This window comes from Ciconia boyciana, chromosome 7 (assembly GCF_034638445.1).
Source record: "Ciconia boyciana chromosome 7, ASM3463844v1, whole genome shotgun sequence".
NCBI classification, from domain to species: Eukaryota; Metazoa; Chordata; class Aves; order Ciconiiformes; family Ciconiidae; genus Ciconia; species Ciconia boyciana.
This window is the reverse complement of record NC_132940.1, coordinates 2,138,194-2,155,332: the sequence shown is the minus strand read 5'-3', so window position 1 is coordinate 2,155,332 and position 17,139 is coordinate 2,138,194. Positions and strand designations below refer to the sequence as shown.

The window sequence follows — 17,139 nt, the reverse complement described above, 5'->3', positions numbered from 1 at the left end:
GAGCAAGTTAGTTTCTAAACCTTGTGTATTCAAAACTTCAGTTTTCATGCAGTCTTTGAATATTTTTCATGTAACTGTATATCTGCATTTTGGGAATAAATATGAATTATGTTATGAACAGAACACTATTACTACTTGCATATCAGTAATTTACTTTTAATTAGTCTGCTTAGTGAAATGTATCTTTAGTATTCATGTATGTGGCTTCAACTTCACTTGTGAGGTAATTACGTGTATTCTCTACGCGGTGCTCATGCTTCATTCTTTGTGTTATAAAATAGGTAACACTGCTGCATTTTAAGGTTTGTTTGGCAGTTTAATATTAAAGTTTTCTGTGCCCCAAATGTTGCCAAAGCAAGTCACTGCAACTCAGAGGTTAACTTCGGTATTTTCCTGTAGCAGAGTTCAGAAGACCTGAGCATCTACTTGATGAATTTGTCAGGCTTATTGCTATCAATATAGACAAAATTTAATTTTAGGTTTTAACTGTTTTATGTAACACTTAAAAAGCTATTAAAGATAACTGAGTAAATTTGAACAAGATGTATATTTGTCATTGTCTTGTAGAGACTGCAGATACTGCTAATTTTAAGATGTTTCGTTATTAATCGATTATATTAAGCAGCATAAAGATGTCAGCAATTACAACAGTAGTTTTGTAGGTAGAAGTGAAACTGTGTAGTGTCTTGTCAGTTCTGTTCAGGTGTGTGTTTTGCAGGCTGTAGGAGAAGTGCCAGTGCATTACTTCCACAGCTTTCACATTTTGGAGGGTCCCATTCCAGTCCAAGCAGCTATGAAGCGTTGGAATAAGACATGAAAATCTCCTGGCAGCCTGCAGAAATGGGCATTGCCTGGAAGCATACCTCTGCTTCTGAAATAGTGGGTTCAAAAATAAACTGTGCAAAACTGATGTCTCCAGAAGGCTGTTTGCATTAAATAAACCTCTCATGATGCCCGTTCAGTTTTACTTTGACCATTTAACTTCCATCACAAATCATAGTAATAACAAACATCCCAAAGTCCAGTGAGTTTTTGTTTCAGAGTAACACTGTAGATCTAGGTATTCTTCTGTCTGCTAGGTTCATCATTTGACAGTCCAAAGGTGTCTGAAAGAGACTGGCCAACTTCAGTTCTGTTTATTCCCATATCCATACACTGGAGAATGTATTTGATATGATCTTTTGGCTCAGTTGTTGCTGCAAGTGTCACTGACCTTCTGAAAACACCTATTCTGTGTGTCTTTCCCAAGACTCCTAAAAATACACGTGGAATAAAAACAGTGACAGATTCTTGTAGTGCCACCCAAGCCTAGTGTTTTGTTGCTCAGTGTCTTTTCTTTTTCTCTTCACCGTAAGGTTCATATTCTTCATATCTCAGAACTGGTACTTCCTTCAAGTTGCTCATCTGGAGCATCAACAAATGTGCTCAGCGGTGTATCCATACAGCAGGACTCCCTTGGTTGCTTTAGTTTTTCCTAGTTGTCCGTGAGTTAGGACTTCATGAATGATTTTTCATTCTTTTGAACCCACAACAGACATTCACTGTTGTCTTTTCTGATGGTGTTACGCGTAGAACAATTTAAGTGTGTCAGCCTGTATATTGTAAGTATCCCATAGCTTTTCTCTGCTGGGCCTTGGATACCATTATCTTTTTATAGGTAGCAGCTCTTTGTTCCCATGAGTGCCCTTGAGGCAAAAAAGTGCTTTGTACTTCTCTGTGAATTGCTGCAGCAGAAAATGAAAAGCCACTGAAGAACAGGGGTATCCTTTTTCACAGGAATTGCTGTTATATTGACATACCATAGCTTAGGACTTAAGATCTAATGATACCAACGTAGCCGTATGATCTTTAACAACTGCCAGGAAATTTTCATAAGCAAATGCCCTCAAAGCCATCTGTTCTACCCTGGCCAGAGTTGTGATCACTTGGAGGCAAGGAAATAGGACTGAATAATCAAGAATTGCAGTAATTGTCTTGAAACAACACTTTAATCATAGGATGCTCTTTCACCTTATGTGTAATGCTAACAGATTGTTGCTGAAAGGGTTACTCCTCATCTCCTGCCACACACCCTTCTCCACGTGTCTAGCTTCAAGCTCGTGCTCTAGATTGTTTGTAACATGTCTGGCAATTGCAAAGGCCCAAGATGAAGTACTTTGGCTTGCTGATAGGATGGAAAACTAGTGTTAGTTTGCTTTGAGATTGGTTTGCTGAACCAGCACGTGCTGCGGCTTCCCGATTGCTGGACCTGGCACAAGTGGCAGAAGCACATGGAGTGGTGGAAAGAGGTCAGACTACTACTTTTGGCAGCAGCTGGCCATTAATATAGATGAGATGTAATGTGACACTGAATCTAGCTAGAAATAGAAGGCTGAAAATGATTGGCAGTGCACCGCTTAGACTAGAAACGTATGAAATGCAGAGATGATAATCCACAAACTAGGGCAGACTAGGTAGATATGGTAGGCAAAGCTTAGAAGAAAGGAACAGAGACCCAGAGGCTGTTCTCCTAAAAGCTGCCTATGAAGCCTGTGGCAAAGAATGAATTAGAACCCCTCAAGGAGTGTATCCATTCTGTGAGGTAGCCTGAAATGGACTTAATGTTTCTGGAGGTGATTGGGTTTTTGCAGATTTTCTGGTTTGGGTTTGTATTTTTTTTCCTTCCATAGACTAGGATTGTACTGGGTATATATTTTGGAATTGTTTAAAAGCCATGGGGGTCATTCTAAGCTCCAGAGGCATTGCAGTATTTTAGCAATGCTTTTGAAGCTGTGAAGGAGGTGATTGCTTTAGCAGTATTTCAGCCTGTAGGGAAGGCTGTTTGCTTTCTTGAGCTGTCATGCCTTCTCCATACTATTTTAGAATACTGAAAGCTGAACTTTGTTTCTTAAAGTGTGCTTGACTTTTATGAGATCTTTTTATGCCCCACTGTGGTTTTGTGTCCACTCTCAGCAGGAAAACGCTTCATAGTGGTAGGCTCCACTGCAATATTTGTTGGAGCATTTAGTTACAGAATTGTTGAAGTTGGAAGAGACATCTGGAGATAATCAAGACCAACCCGTTGCTCAAAGCGGCGTCAGCTAGAGCAGGTTGCCCAGTCTGGTTCTGTGTACCTCCAATGCAGACACCACAACCTCTCTGGGTAATGTGTTCCCGTGTTTCATCACTCTTACAGTGAAAAAAGCTTTTCCTTATGTTTAAATGTATTTCAGGTTGTGCCCATTGACTCTTATCACTGTGTGCCACTGAGAAGAGACTGGCTCCATCTTCTGTATGCCCTTCCATCAGATATTTATGCACATGGATCAGATCCTCCTGAGCTGTCTCTTCTCCAGGCTGAACAGCCCAGGCTCTCTCAAGCCTCTCCTCCTATGTCAGCCACCTTTGTGGCCCCTTGCTGCAGTCGCTTCATTCTGTCCATGTCTCTCCCAAAACTGAAGAGCCCAGCACTGGACACAGTACAGCTCTGCAGAGAAGGACCTGGGGGTCCTGGTGGGCACCGAGTTGGCTGTGAGCCAGCCATGCGCGCCTCTGATGAGTCCCCCCAGCACCCTGGGCTCCGTTCAGAGCGCTGCCAGCAGGTCGAGGGAGGTGGTCCTGCCCCTCTGCTCAGCCCTGGTGAGGCACATCTGGAGCACTGGGTCCAGGGCTGGGCTTCTCCAGGACAAGAGAGAGATGGAGGGTCCAGCAAAGGCCGCAAGGATGCCTGAGGGTCTGGAGCACCTGAGATGTGAGGAAGGGCTGGGAGAGCTGGGGCTGTTCAGCCTGGAGGGGGGAGGGCTCGGGGGGGTCTTATCCTTGGGTATAGAAGTCTGATGGGGGAGCAGAGATGAGGGAGCTGGAATGCTCTCAGTGGTGCCCAGGGGCAGGACAAGAGGCAATGGGCTCACGTAGAAAATCAGGAAATTCCAGTTAAACATTTAAAAAAAAAAAAAATGTCTTCATTTTTATTTTAAGGGTGATCAGAAACTAGATCAGGTTGTCCAGGGAGGTTGGGGAATCTTCATCCCTGGAGGTGAATAAAACCTGACTGGATGAGATCCTGAGCAGCCTGCTATAGGTGACCCTCTATAGGAGCTTAGTCAATCTCCAGGCATGCCTTGCAACCCCAACTGTTTTAGGAATATTCCAGATGTGGTTTCACCAGTGCTGATTGCTCTTCTTGATGCAACACAGGATGCTGTGGGCCTTCTTTGTCACAAAGGCACATTGCTGGCTTCTGCTCAACTCAGGTGTCCACCAGGACTTCCAGGTTGTTCTCTATAAAGCTTCTTTCCAACTAGTTAGAACCCAGCCTGTACTGGTGCCTGTAGTAGGAGGTGATTCCTCCACACATGAAGGACTTTGCCTTTCTGTGTTGAATTTCCTGAGGTTTCTGCTGGCCTGTTTCTGCAGCCTGTTGAGATCCCTCTGACTGGCGGCGCACTCATCTGCTGTATCTACCACTCCTCCCAACGTTGTGTTGGCTGCAAGCATGCTGAGGGTGCTCTCTGTCCTATCGTCCAAGTCCCTAATGAAGATGCTGGACAGTATTAGCCCTGGGCTCTGCCCCCTGTCACTGACATCCAGCTGGACTTTGCTGCTTGTCACAACCCTTTGAGCTGGGCTGTTCAGCCAGTTTTCCATCCTCATCCCTGCTTGTCCAGGCTGTGCTTCATCAGTTTGTCTGAGAGGGTTATGGGAGATGGCATGGAAAGCCTTGCTGAAGTGAAGACAAGCAGCATCCCCTGTGCTCCTCTCATCCACCATGCCAGTCCTCTCATCGAGGGAAGCTCTTGGGCTGCTCAGGCATGATTTCCCTTTTGTAAATCCATGCTGACTGCTCCCATTGCCTCCTTGTCCTCCTTCGTGTGTTGGGAACTGGTTTCCAGGAGGCTTTGCTCCATCACCTGCCTGGGGTGGGGTTGAGGCTTTCCAGTCTGTAGTTCTCTGGATGCTTATCCTTGAAGAGGGGAATTATGTCTTTTCCATCCTGAAAACTTGTAGAGGGTGACAGAAACTTCAAGTGGGACTGAAACAACAGGCTCCAACACTTATATATAAATCACATAAAAATCTGTGCACGTGCACATGTACATAAAACCGTACAAGGTATATATGAATCCGAAGGATGCTGCATGGCTTCAGGGCAGAGGTTAGAGCAGACCCTGTTCTGCTTGTTGAGGATTTCAACATAGGAAACCTGCTCTTCCGAATTGAGGTGGGGAGTTGGTTGTTCCCCTTTCCACAAGGCTCGTGGGCCAACAGGCCTCCTACAGGTCTTTCTGGCTGTTGGCAAATCCTTAACACGGGCTGAAAGCAAAGCTGTGCTTTTGGGGTTGGATTTTTTTTTTTCCTGTGAGGGCAGAGGTGCTGCTGTTACACCATGCTAGATTCTGTTTGCTTGAACTCATGCTATCCTTAATTCACAGTAAAGTGAATGCTGCCTTTCCCTCAGAACCCCTACCCTATCTGGTGGTGCTGTAAAGAAAGCAGAGTCTCAGCTATTTTTGTTTTTCCACAAGTGCTCTTGTATTTTGAGTCACAGTTATTTTTCTGGACACAAGTATAATTATACCATGAGTCTCTTCTTACTGGCCATCCTGATTTCTTCAGTTTTGGAGGCACGGCTCCCTGATGCTCCTGTTATCCCTGGTTTATACGCTTGTTTTTTCTTCATTCCTTTCCTTCTGACTTGAGGCCTTTCCCCAGAACTTTCCTTCCCAGGTTGGGCTGGGGTAAAGCAGGTGAATCGGCAAGGAGGGGCTCCACCTGCCCCATGCATGCACCAGCCAGAATTTGCCAGTGGATTACCACTGCAAAGCCAAGGCTAGCACTACTGATCTGTGTGCATAAACTGTTTCCCAGCTGAGCCCCGCCTTGAAATGCCTCTGTTACATCAAAATATAACTGGGGAGGCGGAGAGTGGTTATTTAGCCTTAACAATAGAGTTAGTACTAGGTTAGAGAGAAGCTGGCCATGAGTAAGTGCAGGTTGTATCTTGGAAAGAGGTTGGTTTTTGCCAGCAGGAGTGTTGGCTTGCGTAAAAGCCTTCCAATAATGATGCATTTTAATGGCTGGGCAGAAAGAACAATTTTAAGGTGGCATTTGCAGAATTTATTTTTTACTAAGTAACATGTTTCATCCCTCAGAATAGATTCTCTTCAGGGCTTTCTAGGACATTAAATCCAGCTCTCTGTTCCTATTTAAGCCAGAGTCATTTCTGGAATACTCTTTCATCATAAGTCATGGGGATACTTTTTCCCTTCTTACCAGCCCTGATTCTGCTTTCCTCTTTCCATTTCAGAGCAACTCGGTATTCAAGTCACTTGATTTTGGTGAGAGCGGTCTATGTTGTAATAATGAGTCATTTGAACGCTGCAGATAGCTGGATGTGAAGTACGCTGATACTACTGTACTAGATCAATACTTTCTTAAAAGGGGACCCTGGGATTCCAGAGACCCTTGCACGAGGATGGTGTCTCCACAGCTTGCTTCCTGGTCTCGGTTGAGGCTGCACGTATTTGCAGAGGACTTCGTACCCTGGCAGAGGCTGCCATGTAATGAGGAGCGGAAAGCTGCCCCTTGACTTCTGCACAACCCCCAGGCCGTACAGCAGCGTCTCTGCACTGCCCTGCTGAATTGCTTTACCACCGCTGTTTTGCTTTTGCTAGGTTGTTGCAGTTAATATGAGCAGTTTAGCTTCAGTTACATTTCTGTTATGCCCTCTTTGGGTGATAAAGGTTCCTCTTGCTGCTAGTGGTGGCTATAATCTGCATTTGCAATGCTCATTTCTTTCGTATGTGTTATGAGAGAATTATTAAGGAAGACTTAGTCTTTATTTTAAAACTTTCTAAGATACTTCTTAGTGATGTTTGTCTTTCCCTTATTTTTTCCTTGCACCGAACATGCAGTATTGTCTACCTTATTCCCAGCATTGTCTGCCAGAAATAGACAGTTTGAATTTGTTTGATTTCACACCTGTGATTGCTGCAATGAATACACTAAGACTTTGTTAATTTGCACTAATAATTGTGTATTACCTATTATGCATTACCCAGTTTTGCAAGTTTATCAGACAAACAAAAAATACCAAATAGAGATCAGTCATTGCTGGCTGATTTTGGTATTCAACTTTAGCTCAGTATGTGCTAGTAATACTGTACACTGAAATTTTGTAAGATAATCTTTGCAAAGAAAGATTTTTAAACTGTAGTCATTAGCAAAACTTCCTATGGCATTGTGCAACAATTTGCAAAAATGTTTTTAGTGCTTACCCGCTTAACATGAATTTCAGTCTACTTAATTGTGCAGATATGATTTCTCTTGGCTTTTTTTGTGCAGTACTGCCTTTTAAAGATAATACAGCCTAAAAAGCTCTTTCTTGCAAGTCAGCAGTGATACTGCACATAAACTAAAAACATATTTGGATGTTAGTAAGTATGAGAAAAATAGACTGTAGTGTCTCCACTTGAAGACAGTGTATATATTCTATATTTTCTTTAGGCTGTACAGTGTTGGGAGACTGAGCAAAACTTCTTGTCTATTGTGTCTTGTATCCACCCTTCAGGCAAATATTCAAGATGTGTTTTTACCTCTATATACTGCTTTCTGCTTGACACAGGCAAATATATTTTGAGTTTTCATTTGTACATTGTAGGCTCTTGTAAAACGTAGGCAGACATGTAAGTGAATTTTGGTCATTGGTTCCTAAGAAGGTGTATTTCTTCTCACTTTGAAGAGCTGCTAATATAAAAGAACTTTATAATTACACAGAATTTTTTAAATTTTAGTTTTTGCTTTTCTACATGGCTAGGTCAGGTGTTTTAGGTGGAAGCGGCTTGTGCAAGTGACTGCTTGGCCTTATGAGATGAAGTCAAGGAGAAGGAAAATGCTTTAGAAAATCTTGGAATAATAGTACATGTTTTTACTTGAGTTTAAATTTACCAGTTCCTAACATAATATCTTGTTTTAATTTTGCATACAATCCTGGGTGTACGATTTTGGAATTCTAGTAGGAGTACAATCTAGATACAGTGTTATGCATACACACAAGTATCTATGGTGAATGTGCAAATTGAAGTTTTCCAAATCATTTCTTGGCCAAATGGAGGCAATTTTTCATGAAGACAGCATTGTATATTATGTAATATAACAATACCCATGATACCAAACAATATCGCAGTTTCCAGAAGGTGGCAGGGAAAGGGGTACTGCAGCTCTCTGAAGTAAAAAATCAGTCTTCCTAACTTTGAAAAAAACACTGCATTAGGTCTGTTCCTGAAAATAGTTGAAACATTTGCTTGAATTTTCAAAACAAATGAGGTTAGCATGTCTGACATGCAAATTTCATCCCAGGAGGTTAAAGACTGGCAAAGTTATAAGCAAGGGAAAGCAGAATTTTATGAAAGAAGATGTTTGTTCTGATTATAAATGTAAGGTTACCAAATATGGTAGGCCAAAGGATGTCTCTGTTACATGAAGATTGTTGTGGAAGTCTCATTTTTTTTCTGTATTTCAAAAAATATATTTGTGTTGTAGTCTGTGATCATATTTGTGTTATAAACATACTTGGGAAGGAAGTCTGGCTTGCAAAATATTTTTTTTTTTTTTTTTCCCCTCACAGCTGGGTTAGAGATTAAGATTAAATTGCTTTTTCTTTTTGTTCTGTGAGGAATTCTCATTGTGATTTGTGATTACCTTTTAAAAGTGTGTACCTTAATTTAAGTAGAACAGGGAATTTGTGTATTGCGTAGCATGCAGTTTCAAATAGGAAGAATAATTTCTCTTAAACTGTGTGCTTCCACTATCAATGTAAACTGGCGTATACCTTGGTCATGGAAAAGGGGATTTAGTTCACGAAGTTAGATCAGAGCTGGATCGGTTAAAAACTAACCTGTCACTACTGTTAGTTTTCAGTATTGTATCAGCATAAAGGAAGAATTGGAAATGAGTAGACAGAGTCGGAGAGAAAGTAGCATTGCCCCATCTGGCCATAGCACCGATTTATGCCATACTAAGCTCATTGTGGAATTGTAATACTATTTTTAGAATGAATTGTTTAGCTTTATTTTATGCCTTCATCATCTCAATTATTGTATCACAAAATGGGCAGTTCTTCCAATTATTCTTGCTGAAATAGTGCAGCAATATTGATACATAAAGGAGGATATGAATACTACTTACCTTAAATTGCTTCAGCGCGTTTGTGGTGCTTTATTTGTAAATATATTTGCAGTGACTTGCTTTGTATCAGATGAATTATTGAATTGAGTTTGTACAGCTTCAACATAGAAAAAATAATTTCCTGTGTTTTCTTTTTTAGCCTTCTGTTGAGTCTTCAAGCCCAGGTAAATATTTTTAATATTTCCTAAACTTGTGAGGGAAGAGGGCACCCTTGAAAAATTATTTTTGCTGGTCTCTTCCAGTTAGTAATCTAAGGATATAATTTTGATGAATAGGTTGGTGGCAGTACTGGTTTAAGCAAGCAGTCACTGCTTTCTTCCAGTCTATACCAGCACAAGTTTCTAAATGGTAAAATACACTGGGGAAATATGATTCGTGTCTTTGCAAAAGCTGCACGAACACGTGTTTGGGAATGCTGACGTCCTAAGGAGCGCAATGTGAGCCAATGCTGGGGACATGGAAGAGACTGCTTCACCCAGCAATACAGTTACCGTCCCTCTAGGCATGGCTACCCGTTGGTGTTAGAATTAAATACAGAGTCAAAAGTTAAGGCGCTGTATGTTTTAATGCATAATAGCATCAAGAGCAAAAGCATCAAGAAAAGCCGTATTTCTTTACCTCATTGAATTACTGAAAATGAGGGGTTTCATTACTTCTGTTTTTAAAGCTGGTTATTTTCTGATATTCCAGTATCCAAGAATTACTGGCTATCTAGTAGTCAGCCTAAGTGTAAATTACAAGTATCTGGGGGTTTTTTGTTCTCTTTTGTACCACTGTACTTAGTGTTATTTATTTCCAAGGTTTTGGCATCCTACTAGTGGAAAAGCTTTCCACTAGTTACTTTAGCTGGACTGCCGTTGTCTCTTGATCTCTTACTTCTTTCAGAGAAATAATCAATGGCTTTAACACTTCAAACTACAGTTAACCTTAACCCTTATAGTCAACCCCTCCCTCTCGTACCCTTAGCGTGGGTACACTCTTCAGGCTTTGGAAAACGAAATTTAACTTGTCCATGGAGACAAGTGGAAAAATGTTAGCAGAGTTAGAATTAGAAATCGGGTATTGCTGAATTACATAAAAACGCTGCATCTGCCAAACCATTCATCCATTCATTTATTTTTCATTGTCATAAAATATAACCAGACTTCTTTACAAAGAACTGTGCAAAAACGGCACGGGGAAAAATAACTAAGGATTCTGCATCATAAATAAAATCTGCATAACTGTGAAGCTTACTTTAAGTTTAAATTTTGGAAAAGTCATTAGACTCTCTTTGTAGTTGTAAACAAGAAAGCTTCCAAAGTATAAAGGAAACAACTGCCCTGAGTTTATATTTTATGAGTATTTCTGCTCCCAGTAGAACCCTTGATTCAGGCAGGTTTATGATTATTTAAGAATTAAGTCTTCAAAACCTGAACATTTTACAAACATTTAACTAGGGGCCCAATGGCCAGATATATAGTACTTTGAGAACTGGCTGGTTAAACAGTATCTCCTGGTTCTTTTTTCCATGATCTCTTACTACCCAAAGGACAGCTTTCACTGTCCTCTGAATAATGAGATTGGCTTTCCCTAAAATAAATGATTGAGGGATTTTGAAGATATTTTAATTTCTGACTATAATTTGAGTATTAAAATGTCACCAAAATAAAAAACTAAACTCTGTGAGGCCATGATCTAACTAAAAACATTCTTTAAAATGTTTTCTATCAGGAGGTTCAGCAACATCTGATGACCATGAATTTGATCCATCAGCTGATATGCTGGTGCATGACTTTGATGATGAACGGACATTAGAAGAGGAGGAAATGATGGAAGGAGAAACAAACTTCAGTTCTGAAATAGAGGATCTTAACAGGGTAGGTAGCCTTAAGTAGTCATAAAACATAACCGCAGCCCACAGTCTCACACAAAACAATGCAGGTTTTTTCCCTTATATTTGGAATTTAAAAAAAACCCCCACCCCTAAAACACTAATAGGCAAATAATTAGACGGGGGAAAGGGGCTGAGCTAAATTGCAGTTCTCAAAAGTTGGGAAAAGGAAACTGGTACATAAATACTTAATAATGTATAACGCTGTGCTTGTTTAGTTTCTTTTTGCATATACATGCTGGTGTAGGATTTGCATTCTAGAGCTAATTTAAGTTGCAGTATGCTCTGACTAAACTTGTATTTTCCAGTGTTACTATTTTCTAAAGCACTTGCACATTAGTGCATATAGATTTTGATTTTTTAAAAAATCCCATCATTTTACATTTCTTCTGCATTTTTATACAAACATTTGTATAATACTTTAGTGAAGCATATAGGAGTATCTTCATTTTTAAGATAGAGGAAAGGGAGATGCAGATGAAATGATTTGCTCAGAGCAAAGAGTTGTCAGCAGAGCTGGGATCAGAACTCACAATTATTGTTCATAGTGATAAGTAAATCTTAAAATGTGTATCTTCTGAAATAACTGCATATAAGATTTATTTGGCATTTTGAGGTTATGCTGTCACTTATGTATTGTCTTAAATTACTTCTCAGGCAGGAATAATATTCTTAATTTACAAACTAGGTTCATTATAAATGCAAAGTAATTTAGATACTGTCTGTGACCTCATTGGCTGAAAAGGCTTCCAGAACAGATCATTAATGATTCTCAGATGCATATTCGATGTACAAATCCTTTTTAGTATAAATGATTATGTCAATATGACTTTAAATTAATTTAGTGCATTTAATCTACATTTCAGGTGTAAATGATAATTTCTTTCTGGTAATTTCAGGATTTATATTAAATGGTAAACATAAAGATAAATAAATAGTCTGTGAATCTAAATATGCTTCATCTAGGTTCAATGAGAAATGGAGGTCCACATGTATGTCATGTGGTTTTTAAGTTGAAAATATTTTTTTTTTCCCCTCATATTTTGTGAAGAGTCGACATCTGGTTGTGTAATTCTATCACCACATTACAATGCTTCGTTTATAACTGTATTCCAGCCATCAGTTTATTCCCTCATATCGTGGTTGTCGGGGCTGCAAGTTTATAATTTCTCCGTGTGTCAGCTCTTTTGTGATCAGGACGGTGAGCAATGGTATAACTTAGATTCACATTGCTCCGTGAGTGCATCCTGCACTCTTCTCTGCAGGATGGTTTTAGAGACTGGTAGAGAATCTTGCGGTCAGTTTGTACATGTATTGCAGGTAGGGCTTTTACTGAGTTTCAGGTGCTCCCAAGCCAGCAGGATCTTGCTAGAGACCTGTGGCTACTTCTAGTTGTGGGATAGCAGGCCGCAGATCAAGGCTTACTTTTATCTCTTTTTTTCAGTCATGGATGATAGGCAATCTAAATCTCAAAACTATTGTCAAGACAAGTGCTATCCTGTCTTTTTCTTTCCCCTGACATTTACACATATTTCAGATTTCCCCCAGGCTGTGAATGTGCCTGATTTACTAGTTCAGCTCCTTCAGAGATGAGGTGGCAGTCACGTTTTGCAAAAGCATTTTTGAACCTTAGTGATTTAACTCCTGACTGTCATAAAAATTACACCTTCCTCTGGGGGTGAGGATCTTTTCTACTCATTGGTTGAAGCTCTGGTGAATCTGTAATGCATTAGTACTTGTGGTTGAGCAGCACCCTGCATTTGTCTGTGCAAGTACGTGTATACCTTTTTGTCTAAATGGCAGTAGCATATCTGTGTCTAGAGACCTGAAGTTGCCCTCTATGCTGCTCTAGTATAGGAAAAAATACAGTTCCCTGAGAGCAAAACAGTACCTGAAGAGAATCAGAGGTATTAGATTTGATGGTTCTCAGTGATATTTCTTGAAAGGTAAGAGTTTTTCTTGGGCCGGAAAGCTATCTGTGAGGTGGTGCAGCAGACTAGCCTTGATCATATCCAGACATGCATTCAGTAATACTATTTTCCTGTGTAGGAGCATCTATACCAGGTGTGACCAAAGTCCTGGCTAACCAGTATTCCTTCTTCAGCAGCCCGAGATACAGTGCTCAGGACGGTGTGCCTGGGGTGAGGCACATCTCTTGGCGCTCTGGGCATACACTGACACTGCAGTTTTCCAAAATGTGCGAAACTTGGCAGCATGATTTTGATAGTAGGAAACTGCCTTCATACTCTGTCTTGGAAATAATAAATGACCAGGCCCCAGCAAGTTGCAGAAACTCAACTTCCTCCTACTCTTAGCTAAGCTGACTGTACAACACATCAGCTGGAGGGAGTATGACATGGAGGATTTGACGAGTGTGAGGCCATGTTCTTCGCCTTCATGCTGCCCTGTTTGTGGGCAGAGCACTACTGGGTGGTGTGTGCTGGCTTCCTGGGTGCCTCTAGGAAGTGGTGAGCATTGCCAGGGTGCTGTGTGTGGTGCCTCCCTGCATTCCTTACAGGTTTTTAAGTTTTTGACTCCCTTCCTTTTTCCATTTCTTGTTCCGTATAATCACTTGGTTTCTCCTTTTGGGGTCCCCCTTTTCAGGGGGGGCTCTTGGGTTTTCTTAGGGTTATGTGCCAGCATCCTCTTGTCTTTAAATGAGAGAACCAAACATGGAAGCATGCGGTGTTTCTCCCAAATACTCTTCCAGCTTCTAGCAGGGTGCAGTTCAGGCATGTATGAAAAAGATGTTGTCTCTTTGTCTGTAATGCCTGTCAGTTTTATTTTTCCTCCTCCTGTGGATTTGTCCATTTTATTTTTAACCTCTGTAACCTTAGTGTCCACCAGGCGTGTGGCAATGTTGTGCAGTTCATTTAGTGCGAGAAACATGTTTGGTTATTCAGACCTATTCTGTGTTCATTTCCGTGGTTGCTCCTGAGCTCTTCAATTAGAAGAGCGTACAGTCATTTATATTTACCTTCTCTGTGCCGCTTATGATACAGTTCTCTGTTTTGTCACTCCTCCTCACTTACCTCTACTCCAGATGCACGAGTTACCATTCATTCTTTGTTATTAAACATCTTCCACGTAAGAAATTTCTGTGTCTTTGATAAGACTTGTTACTTTTCTAAACCTTTCCTATTTTTGCAATGTCCTGAAACAATACAGAAATCATGATTTATATTTTATCTTGGAGAGTTGCTGACCCTTGGAGCTTTTTGAATTGTAATAGACTATTGGAAATTAAGAGGCTCTACCTAAGAGAAATGTTGTAAATACAACACCACTTTCCTAGGTAACATATAGTAAGTAATATGCCGGTTACATAGTTCACACATACCTACGAATTGCAGTAAAAGTTCTTTTAAATTCTCAGTCTGTATCTACAAATGGGATAGTGGTGAGGAGTGCTTAATGAAAGTATATTACTTTCCAAAATATAGTGGAGAACATTTGTTTAGATAATTATGAATAGGATTTTTCTGATAGCTGTACTGTCAGGTTTTAATTAAGATGACAGTCCTGTCATGTTGTCTGTGTCGGTAAAATATTAATTCCCTGCTTCTAAGAGTTCTTTCCATAAAATGATATGATAGGGACCAAGAAGTTAAGAGGGAAGGTGAGGACATTTAGGTCCACGTGGTCTGCATCTACTCTGTATGTAGCTTAACCAAAGAGTAGACCAATAAATGGCAGAATGGCTTAGTTCTTTGAAGTAAAATAAAATAAAATACACAGACAACAAGTATTGGTAACCCCTGTGTTACTGTTATTTTTACACAGCAGAACTAACTACACTTGCCTTTTGTAATTGGTATTGTTAGTATGTTTCCAGAAACTAGAGATGTCTTTGTATCAGCAATAGCGTGGCCAGCAGGACGAGGGCAGTGACCGTGCCCCTGCACTGGGCACTGGTGAGGCCGCACCTCGAATGCTGTGTTCAGTGTTGGGCCCCTCACTCCAAGAGAGACCTTGAGGGGCTGGAGCGTGTCCAGAGAAGGGCAACGGGGCTGGGGAAGGGTCTGGAGCACAAGGCTGATGGGGAGCGGCTGGGGGACCTGGGGTTGTTCAGCCTGGAGAAAAGGAGGCTGAGGGGAGACCTCATCGCTCTCTACAGCTGCCTGAGAGGAGGGTGTAGAGAGGTGGGGTCGGTCTCTTCTCCCAGGTAACAAGTGATAGGATGAGAGGAAATGGCCTCAAGTTGTGCCAGGGGAGGTTTAGACTGGATATTAGGAAAAATGTCTTCACCGAAAGGGTTGTCCAGCACTGGACCAGGCTGCCCAGGGAAGGGGTTGAGTCCCCATCCCTGGGGGTATTGCAAAGCCGTGTAGATGTGGTGCTGAGGGACATGGTGCAGTGTTGGGCTTGGCAGTGCCAGGTTAACGGCAGGACTCGATGATCTTAAAGGTCTTTTCCAACCTATACCATTCTGTGATTCTATGATCAGTGAAGGCCCTTAGGAAAGGAGTTCATCAAAGGAAGTCTAAGGTCAGTGGATCACAGAATCACAGAATCGTTAGGATACCTAAAAAAATCTGATTATCAGCTGAGATGTATGTTACATACTAAGAAGAAATATTTAGAGCAAGCAGACACCTTTAAATAATAAAAAAAAAAAAGGATTTGATCTTGTGAGAGAGATAATTTTAAAATGCTCTCTGAGAAATCTTATTAGGGATGCCAAATACTGCCCCTGAAGGCTGGATACTGAGGTATTTAATAAAGTAAGTAATTTGCAGGCCTGGGAATTAATAATTTTTATTAATAAAGTGAATGCAATTGATAACAGTTTGGAAGCCACTAAATTTGAGAACCGACTGTATCATTTGAAATGTCTCTTCAGAGTGGACCAGCATTCTAAATACAAAGATTTTTAAATGTGCACATATTTTAGCAGATTTGCTTCCAACTGTGGATGGTTTTGTAGACAACGAGCTTAAAACGTGTATGAATCTGTAAACGTTACTACTATCTTTACCTGGATATCAGGTGATCGTGAATATAAGGTGATCCCTCACCCCCATCCAACCCCTCGTTTTTTGTTGTGCCCAGAAAGGGGAGAGGTACAGAGTGCCGGAGAGGTGTATTTTTGGTGCAATTTTGTATTTAAAGCCAGGCTTGTAAAACTGTGTGGAATTGTCCCCGTACCACAGCTCCCCAAACGAGGATTTAATTCCACATTCAAGCCAGGGACTGCCAAGTTCTGGTCCTTATTCTGCTGAATTCTTAGAGACGCTGCAGAAATCACTGCCTTGCACTAGGACAAGTTCCTGCCTGCAAAAACTGTCAATATCTTAACTGTCTGTGTGAAGCAGTTGCTGCCGACACACGCTTTGTCTTTTTTTTTCCACAAATATGTACAAAATACAACATTTTTTTCAGGTGGTTTTTGGGTGGTAAAGGGAATACTAATATATATTCCAATAGGGAGTGTGTTCGCTCTGTGTACTGCGGGGGTGTGATGTAACCAGACATAAGCTGCCACATTGCAGCGCTTGTGTTTTGGTCAAATAGTAGTAAAGTACCAAGGGAGGGGCGGGGCACAGCCCTTGGGTGCCCTTTTAATGAGCTTTATGGCCCCTGTGAGAGACTGGTGGTATGCGAGGTCTGCTGTAAATTTATAAAGGATTAGGAAATAGTTCTGCAGCATAAAACCCCACATTTTTCTTAGGAGCTGAAACTTCTATTTTTGACTGTCCATTCATTTTGGAGTGGCCATTCTTGGTATACCTGACCATCATCGATCTGTTTCTGCTGTTATGTTTAAAATGCAACACCTTTAAGCTGTAGAGCAGATGTGGGATGTGAAATATTTTTGTTAAAATCTCAAACTTTGTTTGGATATTTATCAGGAAAGTGATATGCCAATCCAGGAGCTACTTAGCCGTTATGGCTATGATGGTACCATTCCACTCCAAGAAGATGATGATGATGAAGATGATGAAGAAGAAGAGGAGGAGGGAGAAGATGATGATGATGTTGATAATGATGACAACAGTGGCTGTAGTGGTGAAAACAAAGTAAGTGTTTACACTAATTTGAAACTGATTTTCATATAGTTGTTCTGTACTAGACAACCACACAAGATGCCAGATCATGGC

The 17,139-nt window shown here is 40.9% G+C and overlaps 1 protein-coding gene across 7 annotated transcripts in view; it reads left to right on the top strand.

Moving 5' to 3' along the window:
• MIER1 (MIER1 transcriptional regulator) overlaps positions 1-17,139 on the top strand; it is a 44,041-nt gene that overhangs the window by 9,392 nt on the left and 17,510 nt on the right. For 5 of the 7 annotated variants that reach the window (XR_012043539.1, XM_072868581.1, XM_072868577.1 and 2 more), the window contains 3 exons: positions 9,305-9,329; positions 10,879-11,024; positions 16,891-17,058. Coding sequence is in view for 6 of the 7 variants with exons in the window: in XM_072868577.1 (XP_072724678.1) it covers positions 9,305-9,329; positions 10,879-11,024; positions 16,891-17,058 (339 nt within the window). In the remaining variant the exon portion in view is untranslated. The remainder of the gene's footprint in view (positions 1-9,304; positions 9,330-10,878; positions 11,025-16,890; positions 17,059-17,139) is intronic. The other 2 variants (XM_072868583.1, XM_072868582.1) reach the window with 1 other exon arrangement.